Source organism: Aplidium turbinatum, chromosome 8 (assembly GCF_918807975.1).
Source record: "Aplidium turbinatum chromosome 8, kaAplTurb1.1, whole genome shotgun sequence".
Taxonomy (NCBI): domain Eukaryota; kingdom Metazoa; phylum Chordata; class Ascidiacea; order Aplousobranchia; family Polyclinidae; genus Aplidium; species Aplidium turbinatum.
In genome coordinates this window covers 27,467,038-27,490,072 of record NC_137479.1, presented here as the reverse complement: position 1 = coordinate 27,490,072, position 23,035 = coordinate 27,467,038, and the positions used below count along the sequence as shown (strand labels likewise).

The 23,035-nt window shown below is 35.9% G+C and overlaps 1 protein-coding gene across 2 annotated transcripts; it reads right to left on the bottom strand.

Moving 5' to 3' along the window:
* Nucleotides 1-278: 278 nt before the first annotated feature.
* On the bottom strand, nt 279-16,633 carry LOC145775809 (organic cation/carnitine transporter 2-like). Of its 2 annotated transcripts, none has more exons than XM_082587180.1 (12): nt 16,630-16,633; nt 14,585-14,717; nt 12,183-12,286; nt 11,564-11,664; nt 10,047-10,201; nt 8,799-8,967; nt 7,715-7,850; nt 7,133-7,266; nt 3,668-3,882; nt 2,306-2,488; nt 958-1,099; nt 279-726 (listed from the first exon to the last, which is right to left on the bottom strand). In XM_082587180.1, exons 3-12 carry the CDS (start codon nt 12,243-12,245, stop codon nt 630-632), a joined length of 1,395 nt encoding a protein of 464 aa, XP_082443306.1. In that variant the 5' UTR covers nt 12,246-12,286; nt 14,585-14,717; nt 16,630-16,633; the 3' UTR covers nt 279-629. The 2 variants fall into 2 exon arrangements, with proteins under 2 accessions (XP_082443306.1, XP_082443305.1); XM_082587179.1 differs by lacking the exon at nt 16,630-16,633 and adding an exon at nt 15,164-15,249.
* Nucleotides 16,634-23,035: the final 6,402 nt, after the last annotated feature.

The following is a 23,035-nucleotide window of genomic DNA, read 5'->3' as shown; positions in this document are numbered from 1 at the left end:
GCACGCAAGTAAAGTACCGTGTTGACCTATAGAGCAGGATACAAAACATGGTTATAAAAAAAGCAGTTAGCAAAAATCTCTACAAAAGCTAGATGATAACACGTCGATTGCTCATAATCTGTACCGGTACAAGTGTTTCAAAAGATGAAAGCAGTAGGCTCAAAACTTTCGAAAAGTTTGCTGAATCTAAGTATCATATCTACACTTTGGGCTGTTTACTTTTTTTATTAACGGTAAGTTAAGATGCATTAGCATTTCATCCGTTTTGATAGCGCAATTGGATTAGTGCCGACTTTACAGGCAAAGAAAGGTATCTCACCTTAGTCACCTATTGGGAGTGCATTTGAGTAAAGCACTTCAACGAAAGCTTTTTATTCGTTGGCACCTAATGATTTTAAGAATTCAGAAGCCACACTTCACTAAGCGAAACTTTCACTAAGTGGACCGCTGCTTGACCGGGTTTACATTGGTGGTTAGTCTCCATAAATATGAAACACCGTTAGGTAGCCTATAACGTTTTAATGGCGCTTTCTTAGTGCGAAGGTAACGATTCAATCAACCATACAAACAAACCGTTAAAAATGACTGATGCTAAGTGAGGTTATGTCAAATCAGCATTTTAACGTCTTCTAATTGTTGGTATTTGCTTCTAGCAGACTTTCTGTGTTGTCTTCAATGTTCGCTTCACTTTTTGTTTTTTCTGTTTTGCAGCAAATGGAATAGCCACTGCAAATGCAAATAATTCGTTACAAGCTACGACTGCTTTTAAAATAATTTGTCGTTTGAAAACAGTTTAAACTAAGGATGATGTGCCTTTTTTTATTAGGCCACAAAAACATTTCACCTTTTGAAATATTTCCCTTCAACTAAAAAATCTTGTTTCGAACGGTTCTGAAAAAATATTTCAACTTCTTCAAAACGTTATTGGGTGTTAGTTTGACACAAAAAATAACGCACCTTTTTAGTTTTAGCATGTCTTCGATAGTTTCTGGTAAACCACGGTTTTGGGTATCCGGAAGAAAAAGTAAAGTACAAAATCCTGAGGCCACGGAGAAACAGCTCATGATGATATAAGGAGTGTAAATTCCATGCAATTCCACTAAATGAATAATAATAGTAGGTACGTACGCATATTTGCAATGTGTAGGTCGCTGCCGCAGATAGAGTGTTTCGACCAATCAGAAGGCAATATTTAACACTGCTGAAAAAATTTCAAGGAAAAAGTTTAGTAAATCAGGTTTTTCACAACTCACAACATTTGCTTATGATTTGGAAGTTTCCACAAGCATGCCAGAAACGCACTGATGAATCTTAACAAGTAACCTACCTGAAAAATTAGCATTTGAAGATTTGTCCGCAAACCTTATTTACTAAACTTTTGTTGCAATGTTTTCCAAAACTTGCATTCTGAATTTCACAAGTTCGATTTTCACCAATAATGTTGAGAGAAACCTGATCTCTTAAACTCTTTCTCGCAAAATTGTTCTCAACTGAGTTAAATCTTGCCTTCTGATTGGTCAATAAAACTCATCTACTGCAGCGACCTGCATATTACAATTACGTCGTACGCCTACATATCTCAATTTTATCATTGAAACTTGTGATCTAAATTCTTAAACATAAAAACATATAAGAGTTGAATTATTTCGGACTGTTTTAGTTTCTGTCAATGGGAAAATTTCAAAGCCATTATAAAATTTGCACCCCCTGATGCCTTCTCTCGCAGGGTTTTAATCAGAAACCTTATTGATCAACCATTCACTCTGTCTAAATGTGAATTAAACAAAACAGTCACTTTTAACGTAAAAATGGACAAAAGCATAAAAGGGGCTACACGACTCCCCTAACATTGCCCGAAAACTGCCACTTTAAAACAAGCCTATTGCAAAGTGCCACAATATTACTAACGCAATTCACCTAGCACAATAACCAGGTTGCAAGTAGATTAATATATTTCTTTCAATCTTTGCCTATTGAAATCTAGTTTCACACTATTTGACCTTTTATTTAATTTTTGTTCATAAATAAAATCTTCCCAAAATGTTTATACTTAATTTTGCGGCTAATTCAATATTACAAACATACAGTAGCCTAACATCAGAAAAGTCAAGATTTGTAGGCCTACTTCTAATAAATTGACATCCACAAATTCAAAGTGATAAACTTTTTGTGCTCAAGAAGATAACTTAATTTAACTCGATTGAGTTCTCTACATGGTCTGTTCTAATTAAAAGTTTTCGATCTGTAGGCCCCTTCCCAGGCAGCCTTTGTTTTAGCAGATGTAAACACGTCGTAAAAAGTTTACCTAAGTAGAGAAGGTATGGAGTTACAAGAGAACCCACACGACCACAGAAAGATCCAAAACTCATGGCACTGTTTCGAATCAAAGTTGGAAATACTTCGGCAGTATGAATATATACCAAGTAAAATGCTCCTGCATTGAGAGATTTTCCTGCTAGCCCAACTATTGTTGCAGCTTGTGGCCTGTCTGTAAAGTTATAGAATTATGTAAATCTCAGAAACGAAGTTATATACCGCACTGCAGTATATAGCGTAGTAAATCTTATTTTGTATGTTATTCACTCTGAGAAAGCGCATTGTCATGGAGTCCGAAACGCCAGTGAAGCAATAAAACAACTTGCTTGTCTTTGCTTTTACTTTCGCCTTCATCAGATGAACGCTGCAGCTAGTGCTAAGCTCAGGGCCGGATTTACCAGTAGGCAGAGTAGGAAGTTGCCTAGGGCGGCAAATTATTGGGGGCGGCAAAATATACGAATATTATGGAATATATTACATTGATAATACTGTACGTGAATATAATAATTCACAACAGATATATTCAGATATATAGCAATTAATAAATATGTTATCACATCACAGACATTTATAAACAGTGCGGCAAGTCATGTATCATCTCCCCTAGTCAAGTCATCTCCCCTAGAGTACTTCACGCTTGATTGGTTTTCAACAATATGTGCTGCTTAGCGCTTCTTTGAGTTATCTGTCTCGCTTAGTATGGAGGACTAGGCTTTGTCTGTGCAATTTTTATTAATCTTTGTTCGGTTTGTTTCACTGTTAGTAAATTTGAAGGAACCTAGAAAAAATGTTTTTAGGCAATGTTAGGTTGATGGAAAAGTTGCAGGCTATTTTGTGTAGCCTACTTGCCTTGATGCTTAGAGTATGTAAACAAGCCAAAAAGTAAGAGTAGTATACAAAAGAACTTTAGTTTCATGAAGTTTTATAAAAATGGCGGCATTGAGGACAAGTGCCTGTCTTGTATCGAAAAATAGAAAATCACCATCGAAAATTTTTTTTTGGGGGCGGCACTTTTCTCATCTGCCTAGGGCAGCACTTAGGCTAAATCCGGCCCTGGCTAAGCTAGAAACGATAATTATCTTGCTGAACGTGAACACCCAAACGTTTCAGTATTCCAAAAGCTGTTTTTTGTTTTGTTTATTTATTTTAGTTTGCAACTTGCAAGTATAGTAATGGAAATGTAGGTATAGTCATGAATGATGTTAAACCAAGAGCACGGAAAAAAGTTGCAATGGACTTAAAACTAAAAGCATAATCGTTGAACGAAAACATAAATTTTATTCACTCCGCAACAGCTTTGCAAGAAATAAGGTCTTACACCTGCCATCAATGTTGATCAAAACTAATTTACCTTTGCTGAGAAGTGCTGCTCCCATGCAAAGCACTCCTGAACCTATCATCATAGCTCCATGGCTGCGAGATCTATTCATGTACTTCACAGCAAGGAACGCCATTACAATCCCAGGTATTTCCGTCAAACCCATCAAAGTGTTGTTGATGTAAATATCGCCGCTGAGAGACTGCACGCTTAAAGAAATCCCATAATACACTGTGGTAACACTAAACCTAAAAAGAAAACACACTTTTTTAATGACAGCAAAATTGAGTATTTTAAATTTATGAAGCGAAATAAAATAGGCTACAATATTTTCTACATGCGCAATTACTTCAATAATAATTGTTATTGTTTCATTTTTTTTTTTCACTTAAATTCTACTTTACAAGAGAGCACCATTGCTGATCGCTCTCTTCCACTTAACTCTGTCGAATTGTAAATGCCCAAATTTATGCCGGTTTATTTGCTTAGATTTGGTAACATGGTCTTATATTTTCAAGTGCTGACTAATAAGGTAGGCACTTTTACATCACCCACTCGTCGAAGAGCGCCTGCTTTTCAATGTGAAATTGCTTTGTGTTTTGTTTAGTCACAATTTTCCTTATAAACTCCATTGATTGCAGTCATTAAGATCCTTCTTGCACTCAGCTCAGTTGCAGAAGAAAAAATAGTATTAGCAGAGGGTGGGAATCGAACCCACAAAATCGAAATTACTATTCCTCTGGCCTAACCAATAGGCAACGGTGGTTGTGGCAAAGCATTCAACCACCGTTATTGCATGTGGTTGAATTACCACCATTATTGCCATTCAGTTAAATTTCTTTGTATCAAAATTTTTCGATCAGAATATCACGTGTCGAGTCACATGACTGAAATCAGCTGAATCGCGAGTGAACATGTCACGCATGATTGCGTACCTCTTCGACGAGTGGGTAATGTTAAAGTGCCTACCGACTAATAAAGCTTGGCAGTCGCCTCGATGTGTGCAAAACTAGCTCAACTTTTTTCCTGCGATAACTTTGTGTAAAACACTTTAGAAAAAGTTTTAGAAAAAATTCGGTGAGGTTGAGCTCTAACAGGGTGATAGGACCATTTTAGCCATAAAAATGCCATCGCGTCTATAAAAGTGAAATATTTGTGTAACGTCCAGAATCAATTTGAAATTGCAATAATTAGCTCTTCAGCGCGATACAACGCATGAAAGTGATGAGAGTTTGAGATTTCTAACCAGGCTCTTTTTAAACACCTTTTACCTTATTTGGAGTGAATGCAATTATGTTTTTGAGGTATTTCATCTGAGGTGAGAAAAACTGTTTTTTATGCTTGTTCCTAATAATTATTGTTGATTATTTGAGAACTATTAAGTAGCCTAGATTATTTAACCCTTTGAGGACCGCTGGGACATATGTGTCCCATGCACTTAACCGATCACTCTGCAGTTAACTTTAAAAAAATTGCCACTGCTAATACCCTAACATAGTATTAGATGTTTATCCTTCAAAATAAATATAAAAATTGGAAACTCTGAATCATTTTTCTTGGTGTTATTTTAGTTTGAAAACAGTGAAAAGTTGAGGTTACAAGTGCATTTTTTTAGTGACTAAATTGAGAAATTTTCATATCATTTAAAAAAAAATTTTTGGTTGCAATGTGGTCTGTAAGACCTCTTTGTTGTTGTATGCCAGTTAGAATTAGGAGAAGAGCGAATATTATGGCATGAAAGGATATTTTGTTTGCATGGGACATATGTGTCCCATCGGTCCTCAAGGGTAATTTTTTATGTTTCTTTAGAGACTGTGTATTCGCTATATTCCAGGATTGAAACACAATTGTTAGGCTAACTGAAAGTTCTGCAGACTGTTGAAGATGATAATTTTTTGATTAAAAAACATTAACAGCTAAATTAGGCCTATTCACTATTTTAAGCTGCTAAACTGCAAATAACTAGCAAGCATTATCAATGCAAAAAAATATCTCTTACATCCACAAGTTCAATTCTCTGCACACCTTTAATCAGTGCATTTTCCCAAATAGCCCACTAAAGTTTATACAGTTACATGCTAAAAGTTCTTCCTTGCACACACTATGTTTTGTCAAAAATAGGCTATCTGTATATTCCAGGGTAGTCTGTTATTATGCAGTTTACAAAGCTGTTCTTATGCTGTTGGCCAATAATGTGCTTATCTTTCATATGATTTAGCCTATTTCAAGTATATTTCAGCTTCATTCAGTACCGTATCTATATTTTGCGATTTATTTCAGAAATTTATTATACATAATTGCATACACAACAGCTAACTGCTAAAATGCTATCTATTGCTCGTACAAAAATGTTTCATTTGGATGAAGAATCGATTAGTCAACTTCAGTATTGCGATGATGAAGATGTTTTGGTGCTTGATGAAGAAGATATTGCCTTCTTGGAAGATGATTTTAAAAATGTTGTCAACAATGGTGGTGATTGTCCAATTGAGGTTGTTATTGAACCTCTAAAACATGTTCAGCTGGTCACACATCTCAAGCTGAACCTCATGTGGTAGACCATTCTTCAATGATGTCAATGAAAGCCAGTCACTGACAAGAGAATGTTCAAGATCCCAATTTGTTGACATGGAAGAAGTCTAGGCCTACTGGTATAGGCCTAGACTGTCAATTGTCTAGTCTAGGCCTACTGTGCACAAGTAAAAAGTTGGAAACAGGACAAACAATAAATGTGAAGAGTGCAATATTTTCCTTTGCAATGTGAATGGCAGGGACTGTTTCAGAATGTACCATCAAGTATAAGTGCATGTTACAATAGCTTTCAATGATAGACTGTTAGACCCTAAATGTTCTTCATTACAATGTTCTGTTTTGTTGTTTTGTGAAATTACAAAAATTTGCATACATAGTAGTACGGTACGCATCCTAAAAGTTACTTCTTCTGCAGTAAATGCTGTAGGTGGTAGGAATCTTCAGGTTGGTAGTGGTGGACATCCACTACAATACCATATAATACAAAGCCTGCATATGAAACAGAAGAATTTGTTTTGTAAAACTTCTGTCTATTGTGTTATTAGCCATGTTTTTTAGTCACTGTAAGAGCAAAAATTAAAAAACCAATGTTTAAGTATTGCGGATAAAGAATTACCGTTGAGGACCGATGGGACATATATGTCCCATGCGATATCTCCGGCATGTGAAATATTTTTTTAATTTTTTTTTGATAGATGTTTTTTATATGACATATGAAGTGTAAACAAACAAATTCTACCTAAAAAATTTGTCTGGAAAATTAATGGTCCTCAAAGGGTTAAGCGTGAGTTTGATGACCAATGGCTATGCTTTTAAACGCATTTTTCCAATCAAAAAAAAATCAGTGAAAAGTATGTGACAAAAAAAGGAGAACTGGAGAAAAAAAATTAAAAAGACAAAAAATGCTAAAGAGTAGGAAACTGTCCACAACTTGGGATAAATTTTTAGATAATAAAATTTTCTTACCAGGCAAAAGCACAAGAAACGATAATCATTAACAATCGTGGTGTCGTCACCATTTTTACGAACAGTTTGTGTTTCTTGTTCACGCTGTCCTTGCTTTTGTTCTTCTTTTTTTCGGCCATTAAACCTTCTGCCACCTACAATTATTGTTTATATATTTAACAGTATTTTGAATAATAACATAAGTTATACTGGTCATAATGTTCTATTTTTTAAAGGTTATTAAAAAGATTAATCTACATAATTTGTTGAAGTTTTAAGCCTGATACAAAATGTTAAGCTATTTAACTTACAATAGTAAAGCTAAGTTAATGTATTGACCAATAAAGATCCTTTGATAATTTTAACCAGATGCAATGGAGCACAAGAGCACTAGCCTACATTTAAATGTTGCTCGTTTTTTTGTTTTTTCGCTATTTTAAAATGTTAATTTTTTTTCTTGAAAAAAAGTTTAGGTCCATGCTTTTAAGATTGATTGAGAATTGATTGTGGCAATTTTTAGTATATGACTGCGTTTTTCAGCACAGATTAAGTGCTTGATTTGGCAGGTCAGTTGATTCTTATCACTCGTTTCAAAACAAAGACCTGTTGCACATCTTTCATCACTTCTTCAATCAAAGCATCAGATTTCTTGTTGGTCTTTCCAATCATTTTCAAGATTTTCTTGGCTTCCTCAATTCTCCCAGTTGCCATCAACCAACGTGGAGATTCGGGAGTGAACCTGATGCAATGTAGTTACTCCTTTAACCCTGGCATGCATAACTTGAGTCAAAATGACCCAAACAGTGCTACTTATGTTATGTACTAGCGAAAATGTTTGGTTTACACAATCCAGGGTTAAACTTTGCAATAAATAGGCTATATTTAACTTTTGGTTGGGCGTAACTAAACTCATAACAAAAAATACAAATATTGAGCAGCTTCACAGCTTACAAAACTTACAAATCGTCAGTTTGAATAGAAAAGAAAACAACATTTAAGCACTACCAGGAGTTCAAGAAATATTTTTTTAATCTCTTTCATGTAGCAGTTGGAAAAAATGTCTGTAACCAAATAGAATTCAAATCTTTGGTGAAGGTCGGCAGCAACTGAAGTAGGCCTGGTTGTCTGGGTATGAACTTAATCTCATCTATTTTTCAGTTTTTCTAGAGTTAAATGGCATATGGTTGCAACCAGAGGCATGTAAAACAGTTTTTCCTAATATATTAATGAGTTCTGATAACCGTATTTCCATTACTCGAGATGCCCTCTGAGACAGACCCTATACTTGGTATATCTTGATTCAAATCTTGGAAAATACTAAACTGCACTCAAGCATACGAACAAATAATTATTATCTCACAAAGCATCGTTGCATCTTTGTAAATATTTAAAAAATAACATAGAATTCAAATTACACGTTATATCAATGATAGGATTTTGCAAATGATGAAAAGTAATATTGTTGTTATCATAAAGACTGGTAGGCTATGGACCAAATTCATAATAGCACCGTGTAAAACAAAGAAGTATTTAAAAGTGTAATCGGTTATGCTAAATCAGCAGAAATTGAAAGTAAAAAATGTAGAATAGAATGAATTTATAAAATGCCTTGTGTTTTTAAGCTGTCATACCAAGTATGTTTCGGAACAAAAATGTCCATATACAAATAAAATTCAGTCATGCCCACCAAATGTTGGGGATGTAGAGAATGGACAACATTCCCATTACGCGAAGAAACCATCGCCAATTCGGGCATAAGTAAAATATCAAAGTTGAAATTACATAACCGATGGGAAACGAAAAGAAGGAACTGATTGAGATGAAATTTCGCTTTTCTGGTGTGGTAAGTTCAGTACCTGAAATTACATTGACATATTTTCAAATACACTGAAATATATGACCAATTGTCATTTTTTAACTGTTGATTTAATTACTGTACGTTAAATAATAAGAATAACAAATCTGGAATTAAAACAACAGATCTTGTGTAATTCTTACAGTGTCCAAGTCAGGATGTGTCTAGTTAAGTAACCCACTTCAAAAACTGTCCCTCAAGTATTCACACGAGTTAAAAAATAATAACTCACAGGCAGTAGTAGGCTATTTTAACAAGCGAAAAATTATATCCCTGTCCAGTGTTTTTTTTAAGGTGTTTTGGGGGATCGAAACGGTTCCCAAAATTTCTCCAGCGGTTTCCAAAATTTGGACTTGCAACTACAGTAAAAAAGTAATGGTTGTTTCTCGCTATGCCTTGTCGATAATACGAATATAGCTTACGATCAATAGTTCACGTCCGGAAAAAAGAATAAGTAGAGGTACAGCTAACAGCTGAATCAAAGAGTTATTCACAAAAGAAGTGCACCTTCGATACTCGTCAATGTTTATTTCTGATTTATGGCGCATAATGATCAGTTTTCACGTGTGGAAACATAACAAGCAGAAGCCAACAAGCACACTTTGTTTGATTGTGCAGCAAACTTGTTTGGCGGCCGTGTTGGGCAGGCTGTTTTGTCGCTGTCACAATCATTTAAGCTGTGCCTTGTCGAATAATTCATTTTATATCGCGTTGATTGTATGTAGTTACAGCTATTTTTTGGTATTTAAATGAAACACTTGCGGTCTCTTAAAACTACTTAGCGGTCACCCAAACGAAACCTTAAAAAATAAACCTGTCGCTGTCAATACTGGTGCGCAAAGTTGTCAAAACAATATTTTTAAATAGAGTTTTTCAAGTCAAAGACAACTCTTCCAACCATCAATCAGATGATTAAAAATTCATTTGCTTATCTTGAGTTTATGATTTGTTTCATCCTAATTACAAGATATGTGTGTGGACCTCATAGATCCTATCACTGAAATAGTGCACTGCTTACAGCAGCTGAGAGATGTTGCATGAATAGCTGCCTCATGGGCAATAAGAAGAAGCAATGCTTACCAAGTACAAATCCAGTAACGTAATTAACCAAACTTGTAAGACCGGCAAAAAACAAAACAACCGAAAATGTCAACGTCGTATAAGTGAAGCTCTCCAAAAACATTGTAAAAAATCCCATAAATGTAAATGAAATAAAAATAGGACGCCTTCCAAACCTGCACACCAACAATGGAAGTGTTAGAATGGCATCTTTTTGCAATTTTCACAACTACTGCAGAATCGATTGGTTCAAGAGTTTAAAGCACCTATAGTACCAACATTATAATATCGATATAAACTCTAATTGATTGTTCTTCTGTCATTTGCATCGCCAAGGGTGAGAGTTCCCCCATATCTTCAACCAGGTATCATCAGCCCAGAAACGACAAAATATTAGCTGTTTTATAATAAAATGATAAAATATAATAATAAATAATATTATTATTATTATTATTAAATGATAAATAATAATGAAAAATAATAATAAATAAAAAAAAATGAAAAACGTAACCTGTTGTTACTGTCTGTATAGCGGTGGGATGGCGCAGCGGATAAGGCGCTCGCTTTCCAATCATGCAATCCTGGTTCGACTCCCGGCTACTGCTGGTTGTTGACAAACAATGTTCACCTCTACCCAGGGTGTAATAAATTTGGTGGGCGTAGTTGCTGAAGGAAAGGCGGCCGAGAGAAAGGAACTTGGCCACTCTACTCTCGTTAGTGCCGACGACTTAGTATAATAAGAACCTTATCTTCTCATCCCCCGATGCTTGGATCAAGTATGGGACTCACCTTTACTGTCTATATCAAATTTCGTGGTTACTCATATCGACATCAGCTAATTTTTAGCCTACCTATTATTACTACAGCTGTCATATTGATGTAGTCTACTCTCAACTAGGCCGTTAAGATTATTTGGGCCCGGTACCAATGAAATCCTCGGGACCATACTCAAGATACTTTGAAAAAAAACGAGCTATTCAAAAAATATGGGGTGGCTTCTTTAAGATCTCTGGTTCTATTGAAAGATTACTGGCCTCTAAGATCATTTCGGGCTCACCAAAATTATCATTAGACATCCTCTCTCAAAGCCACTGCTATGATCCGACCCGAACTGGAATCGAACCAGCATCAGTTACGGAACATAAAGCAGCCGACCACTAAACTGGTAGTGCAAAGTTGTTAGGAGCAAATAAAGAAGGAATAACTTTTTTAGTTGTAGAATCGATGGCCTGAGTTTACAACTACTTAAATAATCTTTTGTGAAGATTGAGCAATTACCAAGAATGTATTGTATTGTATAATGGTCAATGTATGTCACAGCGAAAATTTTGATTTAAGAAACGACTTAATTTTGCTATAACACACGCTGGTTTTTGTATAGAAATGAAACATTTTGTAACTTTGAAAATTGCTTTTTTTCAAATTTTACATTTTTAGACTTAAGTAGTTCTCTAAATCAAGTCTTCAATCAGACTTGTTGTGATTTACCAACTTTATATTACAACTGACTTTCCAAGCAAAGTATTTGCAGAACTAACCTGTCAGATAAGTATCCTGAGCCAGAACCGACGCAAATCCCCATGTAGAATGCAAAATAAATTATAGGTTTGATTTTCACTTTCTCACAAAAAAGATCAAACTGCGTAAAAAGCAAGTTATTACTATCTCTGAATATATGGTTATTTTTATAGTCTTACAATGTAGCCTACTTGCAATAGACAATGTTTGCAATGAAAGTAAACACTAGTCCCAGGTTGAAGAATAAGGAGTTTTGAGACGAAATAACCTGAGACAGGTAGTCTTAGCCTCCACAAATAAGCAAGTCAAAACCATACATCACAGCAAAATTAGACGACAAGGTAACAAACATTAGGTTTTTTAATGTGTTGCTGGTGTAATTATTCTTTAGGACAAGCTACAGTTCAGCAAGACATACGTAAAACTATCATAAATTTTGTCTATCTAGACAAATTGAGTTTTGAGATCTACTGTGCATAAATACAGTACATGTACTGTATTGTGTAGACCGACTGCATGTTCAACACTGAGCAACAACACTTGCATTTACGAAAGAATAAAATGTTATGCTTGTATGCTTATTGCTTAGTGATGTGGATGGATGCTGATCAATACAACAAGTAATAAATCAAGATTTACCTCTATTCCAGCTGAATGGACATTGTATGGATTCATCACTTGATAACCATTTTCGCAAGGCATAGAGGTTACATTTTCAAAAGCATAAGCCGTTTGAAGCGTGTCTAAATAATGCTGCAAATTGTTATTTCAACCCATTACTAGGGTTGGGACTCCGGAAAATCCCTATCCCGGAAACCCGGGATTTTAAACCGTTTTTATGATCTCGATCCCGGGATTAATTTTATTAAAATCCCGGGATTTCCAGAAAACATCTACACAAGCTGATGTAGCGCCATATCGCTTGACGCTCATATTATTTTGGTTTTAAGTAGCTTTACAGTATCATCTGGTTGTTTTGAACATTCCACATTAGTGTGATAATAATACCAACCATGGCATAACAATGAACTACGCAATCACAATCAGTCGTAGCATTAGTGCTACTGGGTATCGTAGCGTTAAAAGGGCGGTTGTGCCATTGTGCTATTAGTACAGTTTCTGCTAATTCTGCCCTATCTTTTTGCAAAGGAGAAATTAAAATTTAGCTCAGAATGGAGAATTTTGAAGATGTAAGTTCAAAAAGAAATCCGAGGTGTGGCAAAACTTTTGTATTGTAAATCTACAAAAAAAAAGCAAAACGTAACATCTGTCCACTGTCCAGCCGTTTTGAAAGCTTCAGGGTTTTGTACAAAGGGACTAATAACTAAATTCGGAAATTAGCAAGGATGAAGAAAAGCTTTAGGTTTCGAATCGACGAGCGTTGGTATGCCGAACTGGCTCACCTTTTTGGGTACGGTACCTCAAGAAACCTTCCTACATTGATCAACCGCAGGATCAGCTTGGTCATAAAATAAAACGTCAGAAACTCGCTGCCCTGGCCGCAAACGTTCTTCAAAGATTGTTCCCAAGCCCAACTGTTGAATTGGATCGAAGCTCTACTGAACAGCATGAAGATGCCATTACAGAAGATAGTAGCCACGACACTGAAATAAGTTTAGCTCAAGGGCTGCATGCTTTCGTAGCAGAAGATGAAAGGGAAGAAGCACAAAACTTTGATGTCGGCGCTCGAGTAATGCAAAAAGAAATGCTGCTATAGGAAGCAAGCAAAAAAGGCCAGAAAACCTGAACAATTTATATGAGGCATTGAAAAGTACTAAGCCAACATCTCTTAAGAATCCTGATCCCGGGATTTCAAATTTAATCCCGAAATCCCAACCCTACCTATTACCATTATAACACCAGCGAAGTCTTCGAATGGCTCACATTACAACAAGTCAAGCTGAAATGGTGAGCTTTGTTGATTATTTTTTGTTTAATTTTTTTTTGAAACAACATTTGCTAGCCTCCAACTCTCCAAACAAATACACAAAAAAGGAAAAGAGATACATAATTAAGTTTAATCAATAAATGATATTAATACTACAAAAAGTGCTCAATGCCAAGCAAAAAGCCAAGCAGAGCTAATTACATCAAATATAGTTACTATTCTCTACACCTCTACAGCCTGTTTCACCCTAAAAGGAGATCATCAGAAGCTCTTTAGTTAAATAGATTCTATTTGAATAATATTTGAATTCTATTTGAATAAGGACCTTCTAATGATCCTCCTTTTAGAGTGAAACAGGCTGTAGAAGTGTAGAGAATAGTAACTGTAGTTGATGTAATTAAGCTGAATAATATGTATTTTTTGCTTAGCTAGTTTGCCTAATAACACTAGATTAGTTTGTCTAATAACTAGCTAGTTTGCCTAATAACACTAACACAAGCTAAGTAGACGAAGTTTTGGAAAATGCTTTTACTTTTTTGTAGTAATTAAGTTGGTGCCAAACTTATTTTGAAAAGCGTCTGTAAATACGCCTGCTACACAAGCTTCATAGCATTAACCTACATGGGAAAGACAAGAACGGATCTTCGGACACAGTCTCCAGCTATAAACAAAAAGAACTTCCCCACCCTGCGGGAATGTCCCTCGCAAGACTTGCGTGGGTCCGGCTTAACCGCCTACGAACCGGCGTCGGTCGCTTTCGTTCAGACATGTGCAGATGGGGCCTGGCTCCCTCACCGGGATGCGAGTGTGGCGCCACAGACCAGACAGTAGATTATGTCGTCCATGATTGCCCAATCCATCAACCACCACATGGAACGCTTGGACTGAAGGCCCTGGATGACGAGACTGTCGATTGGCTGATGACATCATGCCCAAACATATAGTCCGGAAGAACAGCTCATACGACGAAGAAAAACAAAAAGAAGAAAATAAAGAACAAAAAATTTACTGTGTATCTAAAGTTAAAACTAAGACTTAAAAAAGAGTGTGATTTGAAGTGTTAACAAATTAAAGGTGAGAAATTATGATTTTAACTTGTTGTAGGCCACGAATGACCACAACTTTAATATGATTTACTGCAGTTTACATTTACCGTTTTGAAGGAAATCCACAAATGATGAAACATCGTTTGCTGTTCTGTTGTACTGAAAGCATTTGCTTCTTGTCCCATTTTCTTTCTCTGGGGGTATCAAGTAGTCCAAAAGCTTCTCCGTTGAAGAAGAGTTCTTTAAAATTTAGGATTTGTAACTGTCAGCTTTCATCACAATATTCACAGCATAGCTCCAAAAAACCTCGCACAAAACTTACTGTAGATCTGAAGCTTAGACTACATCCGTTTTTTCGATTGTTGGATTATGAAAGTATATTTATCCACGCAGTAAAAAGATTATTATGAAACTCATCCTCATTTCGGTAATAAATTACTTTTCAAGAAACACAAACTATCAACAATGAAGTCTTGACGACCAATAGCTGGTTGAATAATACGTTGAATTTACAATCGCTAAATTGATGTATAAAAATTCAAACGAAGCAAATGGAGGCACTTGTTTTGAATTATAATTGCAATTGTAAAGTTTTGCATGTAATAAGTCTGTTGTACTAAAACAACAAATATCAAGTCTAGTTATACAATTAGGCAACTACTGTATTTTATGAAAACATCGCCTACCGGTACATCAAATTCTGCAACCACGCAATTTGCACTTTATGCATTTAGAATTTTGAATAGATTTAGTCCTTCGTAAGCAAAACCATTTGGTGAAACGAGTATATTGTACAAATGCTGGATGTGAGATCATCTAACAAAAAACCAAGAGACCTCAAAGAAAGCTGTGGCCAGATTTAAATATCTCACTCAACTTCTATTTGTAACTAAACAGAATTTACCAAAAGAGGTAAATTTTGCTTTTTAACACGTGCCAAAATACAAAGCTGCTTTCAATCACTTATGCAACTCACTAATAATAGTAACTTAATAATACAAAAAATTCGTTGCGTCAACGCAATGGATATACTAATTGAGAATATCAGCCAATAAGACTTGCAACTTGAAAGAAATATTACCTATACAAACTAGCGCGTTTGGTATATACCACAACGCAGACTGCTCCTCTCTTAACTCTTTCGCGCCCAGCATCATTTTAAAATGATTTGCGGTTTAATGCGAAACGCCCAGCATCATTTTAAAATGATCTGAGGTTTAATGCGAAATGCCCAGCATCATTTTAAAATGATGCTGTTTGATGCGTGATATAAAACTTTGTGTTTGTAGCAAAATATCTATAAATTTACTGGTCCCTTGTAACATGCTTATTTTATTGATATTCTCGTGTTTTTCAAAAAAAAAAATTGCTCAAATTGGACAAAGTGTGCTTACTTTAACCAACAGTTAAAATAAAAGTATGTATATAAAGGAACAAGGCATGTTTGATTTTTCCTTGACACTTCATATCATTAGGAAGTCCACTGAAGAAAAAAAATCTTTTTTAGGTTCTACAGAAAAGGTGGGAGTATTTTTTTTGTAAGATGCTTCATTTTCACAAAATTTTCAACAAACAAAAAAGTTAAAAAAGTGCACATTTTGAAAACACTGTATCTTCAAATATGTTGTATTAGGAAAGTAGGTTCTAACATTTATAGTCAGAACTTGAAATTATCTTTCCAATGAGATATTCCATGTCAAAATACACAATCGGTGTTACGCGTGTCAACTCGTTAAAGTTAAAGAAAAAAAAGAGAAAATGGCTGGGTTTTGCGGTCAAACCGTGCAAAATCGCTGGGCGCGAAAGAGTTAAATTTCCTTATGGCGTTGCAAGATTTCGATGTTTTATATTGAGCACAACTTTGGTACAACTGCTTGGTGAGCATAATCTTCACTGCACAGTGCACACCATTGAAGAGTGGATAAAAAGTTAAAGTTACAATTTGGAAGAAAAGTAAAGGAAAAACATCTGTCAACACTTTTTATGCTTTTTGGCAGCAGAGTTCAGCAAAATTGACAGTGATATCCACGTATTTCCTCATTTCACTTTAATTGTTTCTAGAAATCTTTGATTACACCAACAAGTTTTGATAAATATTCATTCAATGCCATGCATTAAAGTTAAATTGAGCTGATATTAACCTAACTCTTACTTGGGTAAAGTGAGTCATTGTTTCATCAGGAACTTTGCACCAATATCTTTCAGGCGTGTACAAGATTAAGGCTAAAGTTGTGATTAAAAACACGTTTGGTAATCCATTGAGGAAAAAAAGCAGAAACATTCTCTTTTCAAATCGCTTTCCAGAAACTTTTCGCAGAAGGTCGTCGTAATTCATTTTGATGAACAGTAAACTTCCTGCAATTGTCAAAATGTATAAACCTGCACTGCCTCAAAATAAAACCCGGAAAAGAAAAGTATTCCTTGTTACTGTTGTCACGTGTAAAATATTTAACGCCTAAAATAGATCAAAGATTTTGCATTTTATTTGTTTTATTCATTTAGCCGAGATCTTAAGCAATAAAGTTTATTAAATAACAAATTTTGTTCATGTGGTTTTGTTTTACTACAAGACTTCAAAAACAAGGGTACTTTGTTTTTGTTGACTGCAAACATTGACAGAATGGATTAAAATACTGCGCATTTGCTCTTCCTTCAATTAGCCTACTTTAAGTTGTAGATTGCCTGCACAAAAGCAAATTAAAAGTTGGTTGGTGAATCTTTATCCTCGGACTGACAAAGCCTTGAAGCCTTGATAGGTTATTTTTGGTAGTTTCGCATACTTGTAGAGGCTCTTGACGCAGGGCCTGTTAGCGAGATTGGCAGAGTGAAGTTTCCGATGGTGAAAGTGTTGTTGCCAGGGAATTAGATGCCGCTGAATGGAGAGCAATCCTGAAATGCGTTGCTCAAGCGCACACCCCGAGAGTCGAACCAGCGCCGCGTGTTCCTGAGCCGGGCGCGTAACTACTGAGATAACTGAGCTTTTATGCTTTCGCCAGCTTATGAAGTTTTAAGAATTGTATTATGAAGTTTTATAGCCTACTCTAGTCTAGAGAATGCTAGCTTATAATAAAAATGTATCTATATTTGTATAATTTCGGCGTAAATATACGGCAGACTATACGTTGTCGGTGGCCAATTATAACTTTGCTGGCTCAAAGCCTGTACCTACACTAAAACCTCAAAAGGCACATCCAGCATTGTATTTTTACCACATGCTGTAATTGGAAATCTTATACTGCAGAACCCAACACTGCAACAATGCACTGGCTGCAATAGACATGGGAAAACTACAACCCGCAGGCCAAATTCGGCCCGTTAGGCCTTTTAACCGTATTCAGACTGGGCTCTCAAGGGATTCCCTGAGTTGGGGGTGGGCATAAAGTGCTCACGGTTTTTGAACGTTTATTACGCCTTTGATATGCATGCTGTCAGTTAGATATTTTACCAATTGAAAAGAATTTATCTGACTTTCCAAAAAATTCAAACGTTTCTTCGAATCATGTGTATATCTATAGCTATAATAGATTTATTAGACAGGAGTCAAATCGCCAAAGTTAGATGTAAATTATAATAAAGAAACAAGGCTTTAACTTGCTCTGCTTGAGATAATGACGTCACGGTATTCCCACGGTAATCACACTTTGCGCTCTGTCTCTCACACTAACAACCACAACGGCTCATCAACTGCCGAGAATCTATTTATTCTGTAATTATCCAACCGGCAAAAGTGCGACATTATTATATCGACTCAACGTTTGACCACAGTGCTTAGACGTGAAAATTGTTTATTTGACTTCAGTTTGTTTGGAAAGATGCAAAGGTTGGAAACAAGTGTTGCTAGAGATGTAGGCAGATTTGGCTACAAGCCGCAAAAAATATATTCTTACACAGCTAACAATTGTAAGACGTAATAATCATTCAAGTGCATATTTTTTTCAGCAATTTATAAATACTGTTTTTGGTACGTCGTACTGGTACTAACAAACGATTTTGTTTGTGGTTTCTCCCTGTAAATACGTGCGTAACTTTTCGTGTAGCTGTTGTTTCATCATTTTCTCTCGTCGCTATCGACGTACAATATCAGAACCTGCAAACTATGTCGTTTATATACGATACATATGTCGTGTATAACTGTATATACGACACACGAAATAGCGAAATTTGATCTCTCGACAAGTCTCTAATATTTTTTCCACATGCGTGGCACCCAAGCTGGAAATAATTCACATTCACACCGATTGGGCGTAAAATGGGCGATTTTCTAGCTGAAAAGCAACGGTGAATGTAAATAACCTTCAATAAACGCGGATTCAATGCAGTTAATTACATTATAAAATATCGTCATATGATTAAGTATTTCTCATTGCAATACGTGTATTGTGCAGTAAATAGCGTTTCTGCTTCAATAATATTTTAGTGAAGATTCACATGTAAAAGTTATTATGTTTGGATTTACTGGACTACCTTGTTGTAAACAAGTATTAGCACATATGATTATGCGTGATGACGGCTGAAATAGTAGGCTATGCGTGTAGGTGTAGCCTACATCTTGTATGCAAGGCTAGAGTTATGGCGTACTGTGCTTTATTTACTATTTCGTTGATTTGCAACGTTGAATGGGCACAGTTTCGAAAATCGAAGTAATTTCAAAGCAAACATTTCTATCTTTGGTGTTTTACAACTACAAATATCATTGGTAGAACTGAATGATGGGTTAATAAATTATGTCATTATCGTTAACTTACTGCCTGATTATAACGTAAACGACAGGATGTAAGAACAAATAAGTAGAAGAGCAGTTGAAATAAGTCAAATAACCTACAGAGAAAAATTGACCATTTGTGCGTCTACTCAACGTCTTTAGTTGTTGAATCAACGTAAAAATGGCCGATTGGTCAGCGGAGAACCAGCACATGGAAATGGTTGTATTTCTGTTTGTTTCAATCGCAGTAACGTTTTTACATCGATTTTACTTCGTTTGACGTTGGATCTGCGTAACAATGGAGGATTTGAAAACAGGAAAATACGATCAAATGCAAGTGAAATGAGAAGACGTTGATTCTATCCAATACCGAATTACAGCGAGCGAGTTATATCGATTGAACATCTGCGTTACATCAAAATCATTGAACAAAAACCACGGTTTGTTTTGTATGTTTGCTAGTGGCATGATACAAGTTAGGAGAGTCGGTTTACAATGATGCGTAGCGGCCGCCCATGTTGTGAAATCTTTTATTTGGCATCACAACACTCAACTGAATTAATTTTGCTGGTTGTTCTCGCGCGCCAATGTAAACCAGCTTATCCTTATGCATGGTTTTCAAACGAGCAAAACTGGTCCTTTTTACATTGATTCATCGTTTGCAGACGTTGAATCAATGTAAAAAGGACCAGCTTTGCTGACTGGGTTGTGTACCGTAGCCGTTGCGGCTGAGGGTGAACTTCTTTGAGGCTTCAGAAAAAAATACGCCACTGTTACATTACTACAATGTTGCTACAAATAAGAAGGCTCCATTACCAATATACTGTATATGCATTTCAGAGAGAAAAACGAAACAAATCACGCTGTTACTCAATTTACACGCTGATACACAGCTCGTACAATCTGTCACATTTATGTTGATTCAACGTCTACGTCAACGTAGAACTAATTCCAAACTTACCGAGTTTTCGAGCTGGATATAAATTGCAACGGTTTGCCGATGCTTAGAACAATCCAATTAGCAAAATCAGGAATTGTTTATTTACCACGTTTCTGCAGAAACAGATCCGAAACAAAAACGTAGTGCGAAAATATAAAGTTACAGACTTTTCGCATTCTATACCCACGAGTTACGTCACTTTACATCGGTTCAACCATGATGATAATAAATCAAAGCTGAAACAGCAATGTGCTGTTCTTACACTTATCTTTTGAAACATAACAATAAGCGATGTCCACTTGTGCAGTCATTGGAGGCAGCCAATTTTACAATAAAGCAAACTCGTCTAACGTTGATTCGATATAAGAATCCTATAGTATAGGCCAGTGGTTCCCAACCGGGGTGCCGCGGCACCCTGGGGTGCCAATTGTAATGCTCAAGGGTGCCGAGAGATATTGAGAAATTGCAATACTGCAGCCTATTCTTTATTTTAACTTTAACCTGTTGAGTGCGGAATTTATTTATTTCTAACTGAGTTTCAGTGCGTATTAAGTTTTGCGTCTCGCAATTATTCCCGGCTCCTTTCTGGAGAGTCGCTTAATGGGGAAGTCGTTGGCGATAAGTAGCCTACATAATCCACGATAAGCCTTTGTTTTCTCATCTAGGAAAAACAGCGTGAAAGAGATTTTGACTCGTTGCTGTTTCTTCCATAAGAACGTTTGAAACGCATCATTATTGCCAGGTTTCATGATTTTATTTTGCGTTTCACGGCGCACAATTGGGTCTCCAAATTAGCGTATTTAGTAGATATCTTCGACCATTTAAATAACGTGAATGCCAAAATGGAGGGCAAAATGACACTCTCTTAACTTCAACCGATAAAATAAAAGCACTGAGAGAAAAACTGCAAATGTGGTCCTTAAAAGTGGAGAACGGAAACTTTGACATGGTTTCACATTTCCCTGAAATCAAGAACAAAGAAGTTGTCTCATTAATAACTCAACACCTAAAATCATTGCAAGAAAAAATTGAGAAGTATTTTCTCAGCTTGTCCACGGAAAATTACTCATGAGTAAGAAAACTATTTTTACTGGACTCTCATATTGCTTTGAATCTTAAAGAAGAAGAAGAATTAATTGACATTCGTAACGATGGAAATTTTAAGCTTACGTACAAGCAGATGCCCAGATGCCTCTCGACGAGTTCTGGATAAAAATTCAAAATGAATATCCTTGCGTTGGAAAGAAAGCTATTGAGCTTTTGCTGCAGTTTTCCACGTCATACCTATGTGAGAGTGGATTTTCCGTATTATTGAACATAAAAACTAAAAAACGAGAGCGACTGCTTATAGTCGAGGAAGAAATGCTGGTGGCTTTTTTGAATGTGCCCTCAAATATTAAGGGACTTTGTGCAAGAAGTCAAGCCCAAATTTCCCACTGACTTTTGAATAAATAGACTAGGCTACATTTATTTATGCGCGCTATACTGTACTGCACAATACAACTCATTCTGTGTTATTTCATACAGTTATTTGAAATACAGAAACCTCATATATTTGATCCAGTTTTGCCAGGGTGCCGCAAACTATTTATCTCTTTGATAGGGTGCCGCAAGGTCAAAAAGGTTGGGAACCACTGGTATAGGCGATCGTGTGCAAGCATTCTCTCATCGCAAACTTGTCGATTATTAAATCGATTCAACAGCTGATGATATTGAATCGATGAAAACATGGCACTTGCTGCCATCAGGCTTGTACGAGGTTAGAGATATATCATTCATAGCATCATATATCATTCCCCAATTAGTAAAGTGATGCATTTGACTTGTATTAGACAACTTATCTAGTTCGAAATTCCTTCATATACATAATTATGCGAATTCATTTTCAAAATACATTTCATCAACATATTGTTGTTTTTTTCTGTCGATATCTGCTTCATTTCGCCAATTTCACATTAGAGGGACATTTAAAGACCAAAAACTGATAGACAAGGCAACCAAACTTTAAAGTAGGTTATTCCAAGAAGAATATATCCGTTGCGTAAAAAAAATGGTTTTGTTTCAGTCACAGACAGAAATAACTGTATCTGTATGCAATTTACACCAGACGCAAATCATCATGCAGTGTCTTCTTCACAACTAATCAATACTCATTAGGCGACTCGGCTTGGCGGCTTGGCGCCTTTGAATAAACGATCGATGATCTGTCACTCTTTTTATAAAAGAAACCAACCAAGCGCAATCTGCTCACACTCCAGGAGCAAATCAATGAAATATTTCAAGGTGCATGCTAAAAACAGTAGAATATCTCCCAAACCGAATCAGGTATAGCCACGAAACTTTAAATACGTTTAGCCAAGTAATGTTTAGGAAAAGTCAAGAAATTTCAGCTTATTAGCACGTATGCCTATTAAAATACATTCGTTTGAAATTGGCGTGGGCACATTATGCCAAACCCCAGTCTTAATACGGTTAAGCTGACAGGCTAGATACTGGAATAAATTGGGACATCAAATCAATTAATTTTCTTTTGGTTTTCAGATCTGTAGTAATGGCTGCTAGAACTGTTTACTGATTTAAGAAAAAAGATTTAAAAAAAAGCAGATTGAAAACTGCAAGCTTTCTGTGATATTAAATATACTACCGTACAGCTAATGTGATAACTGACTTTATATTAGCTCTCCATGTACATTTTAGAAACATCGTAATAATCAACCATTTGATATTTGCTAAAATTTAACTGCGTGCTGCAATATAAACGAAACTGATCTTTGGTTGGTTAAGTAAGCGTGACGTTGTTACATTTCCCACGGCAAAGACAACAAAATAAATCTATAGACAAGCAAACTCCTCGTTCCAGTTGAGACGAACCATAAGCCCAATAACTTTAAATCACGTTTTGCATGAAAATGCTTG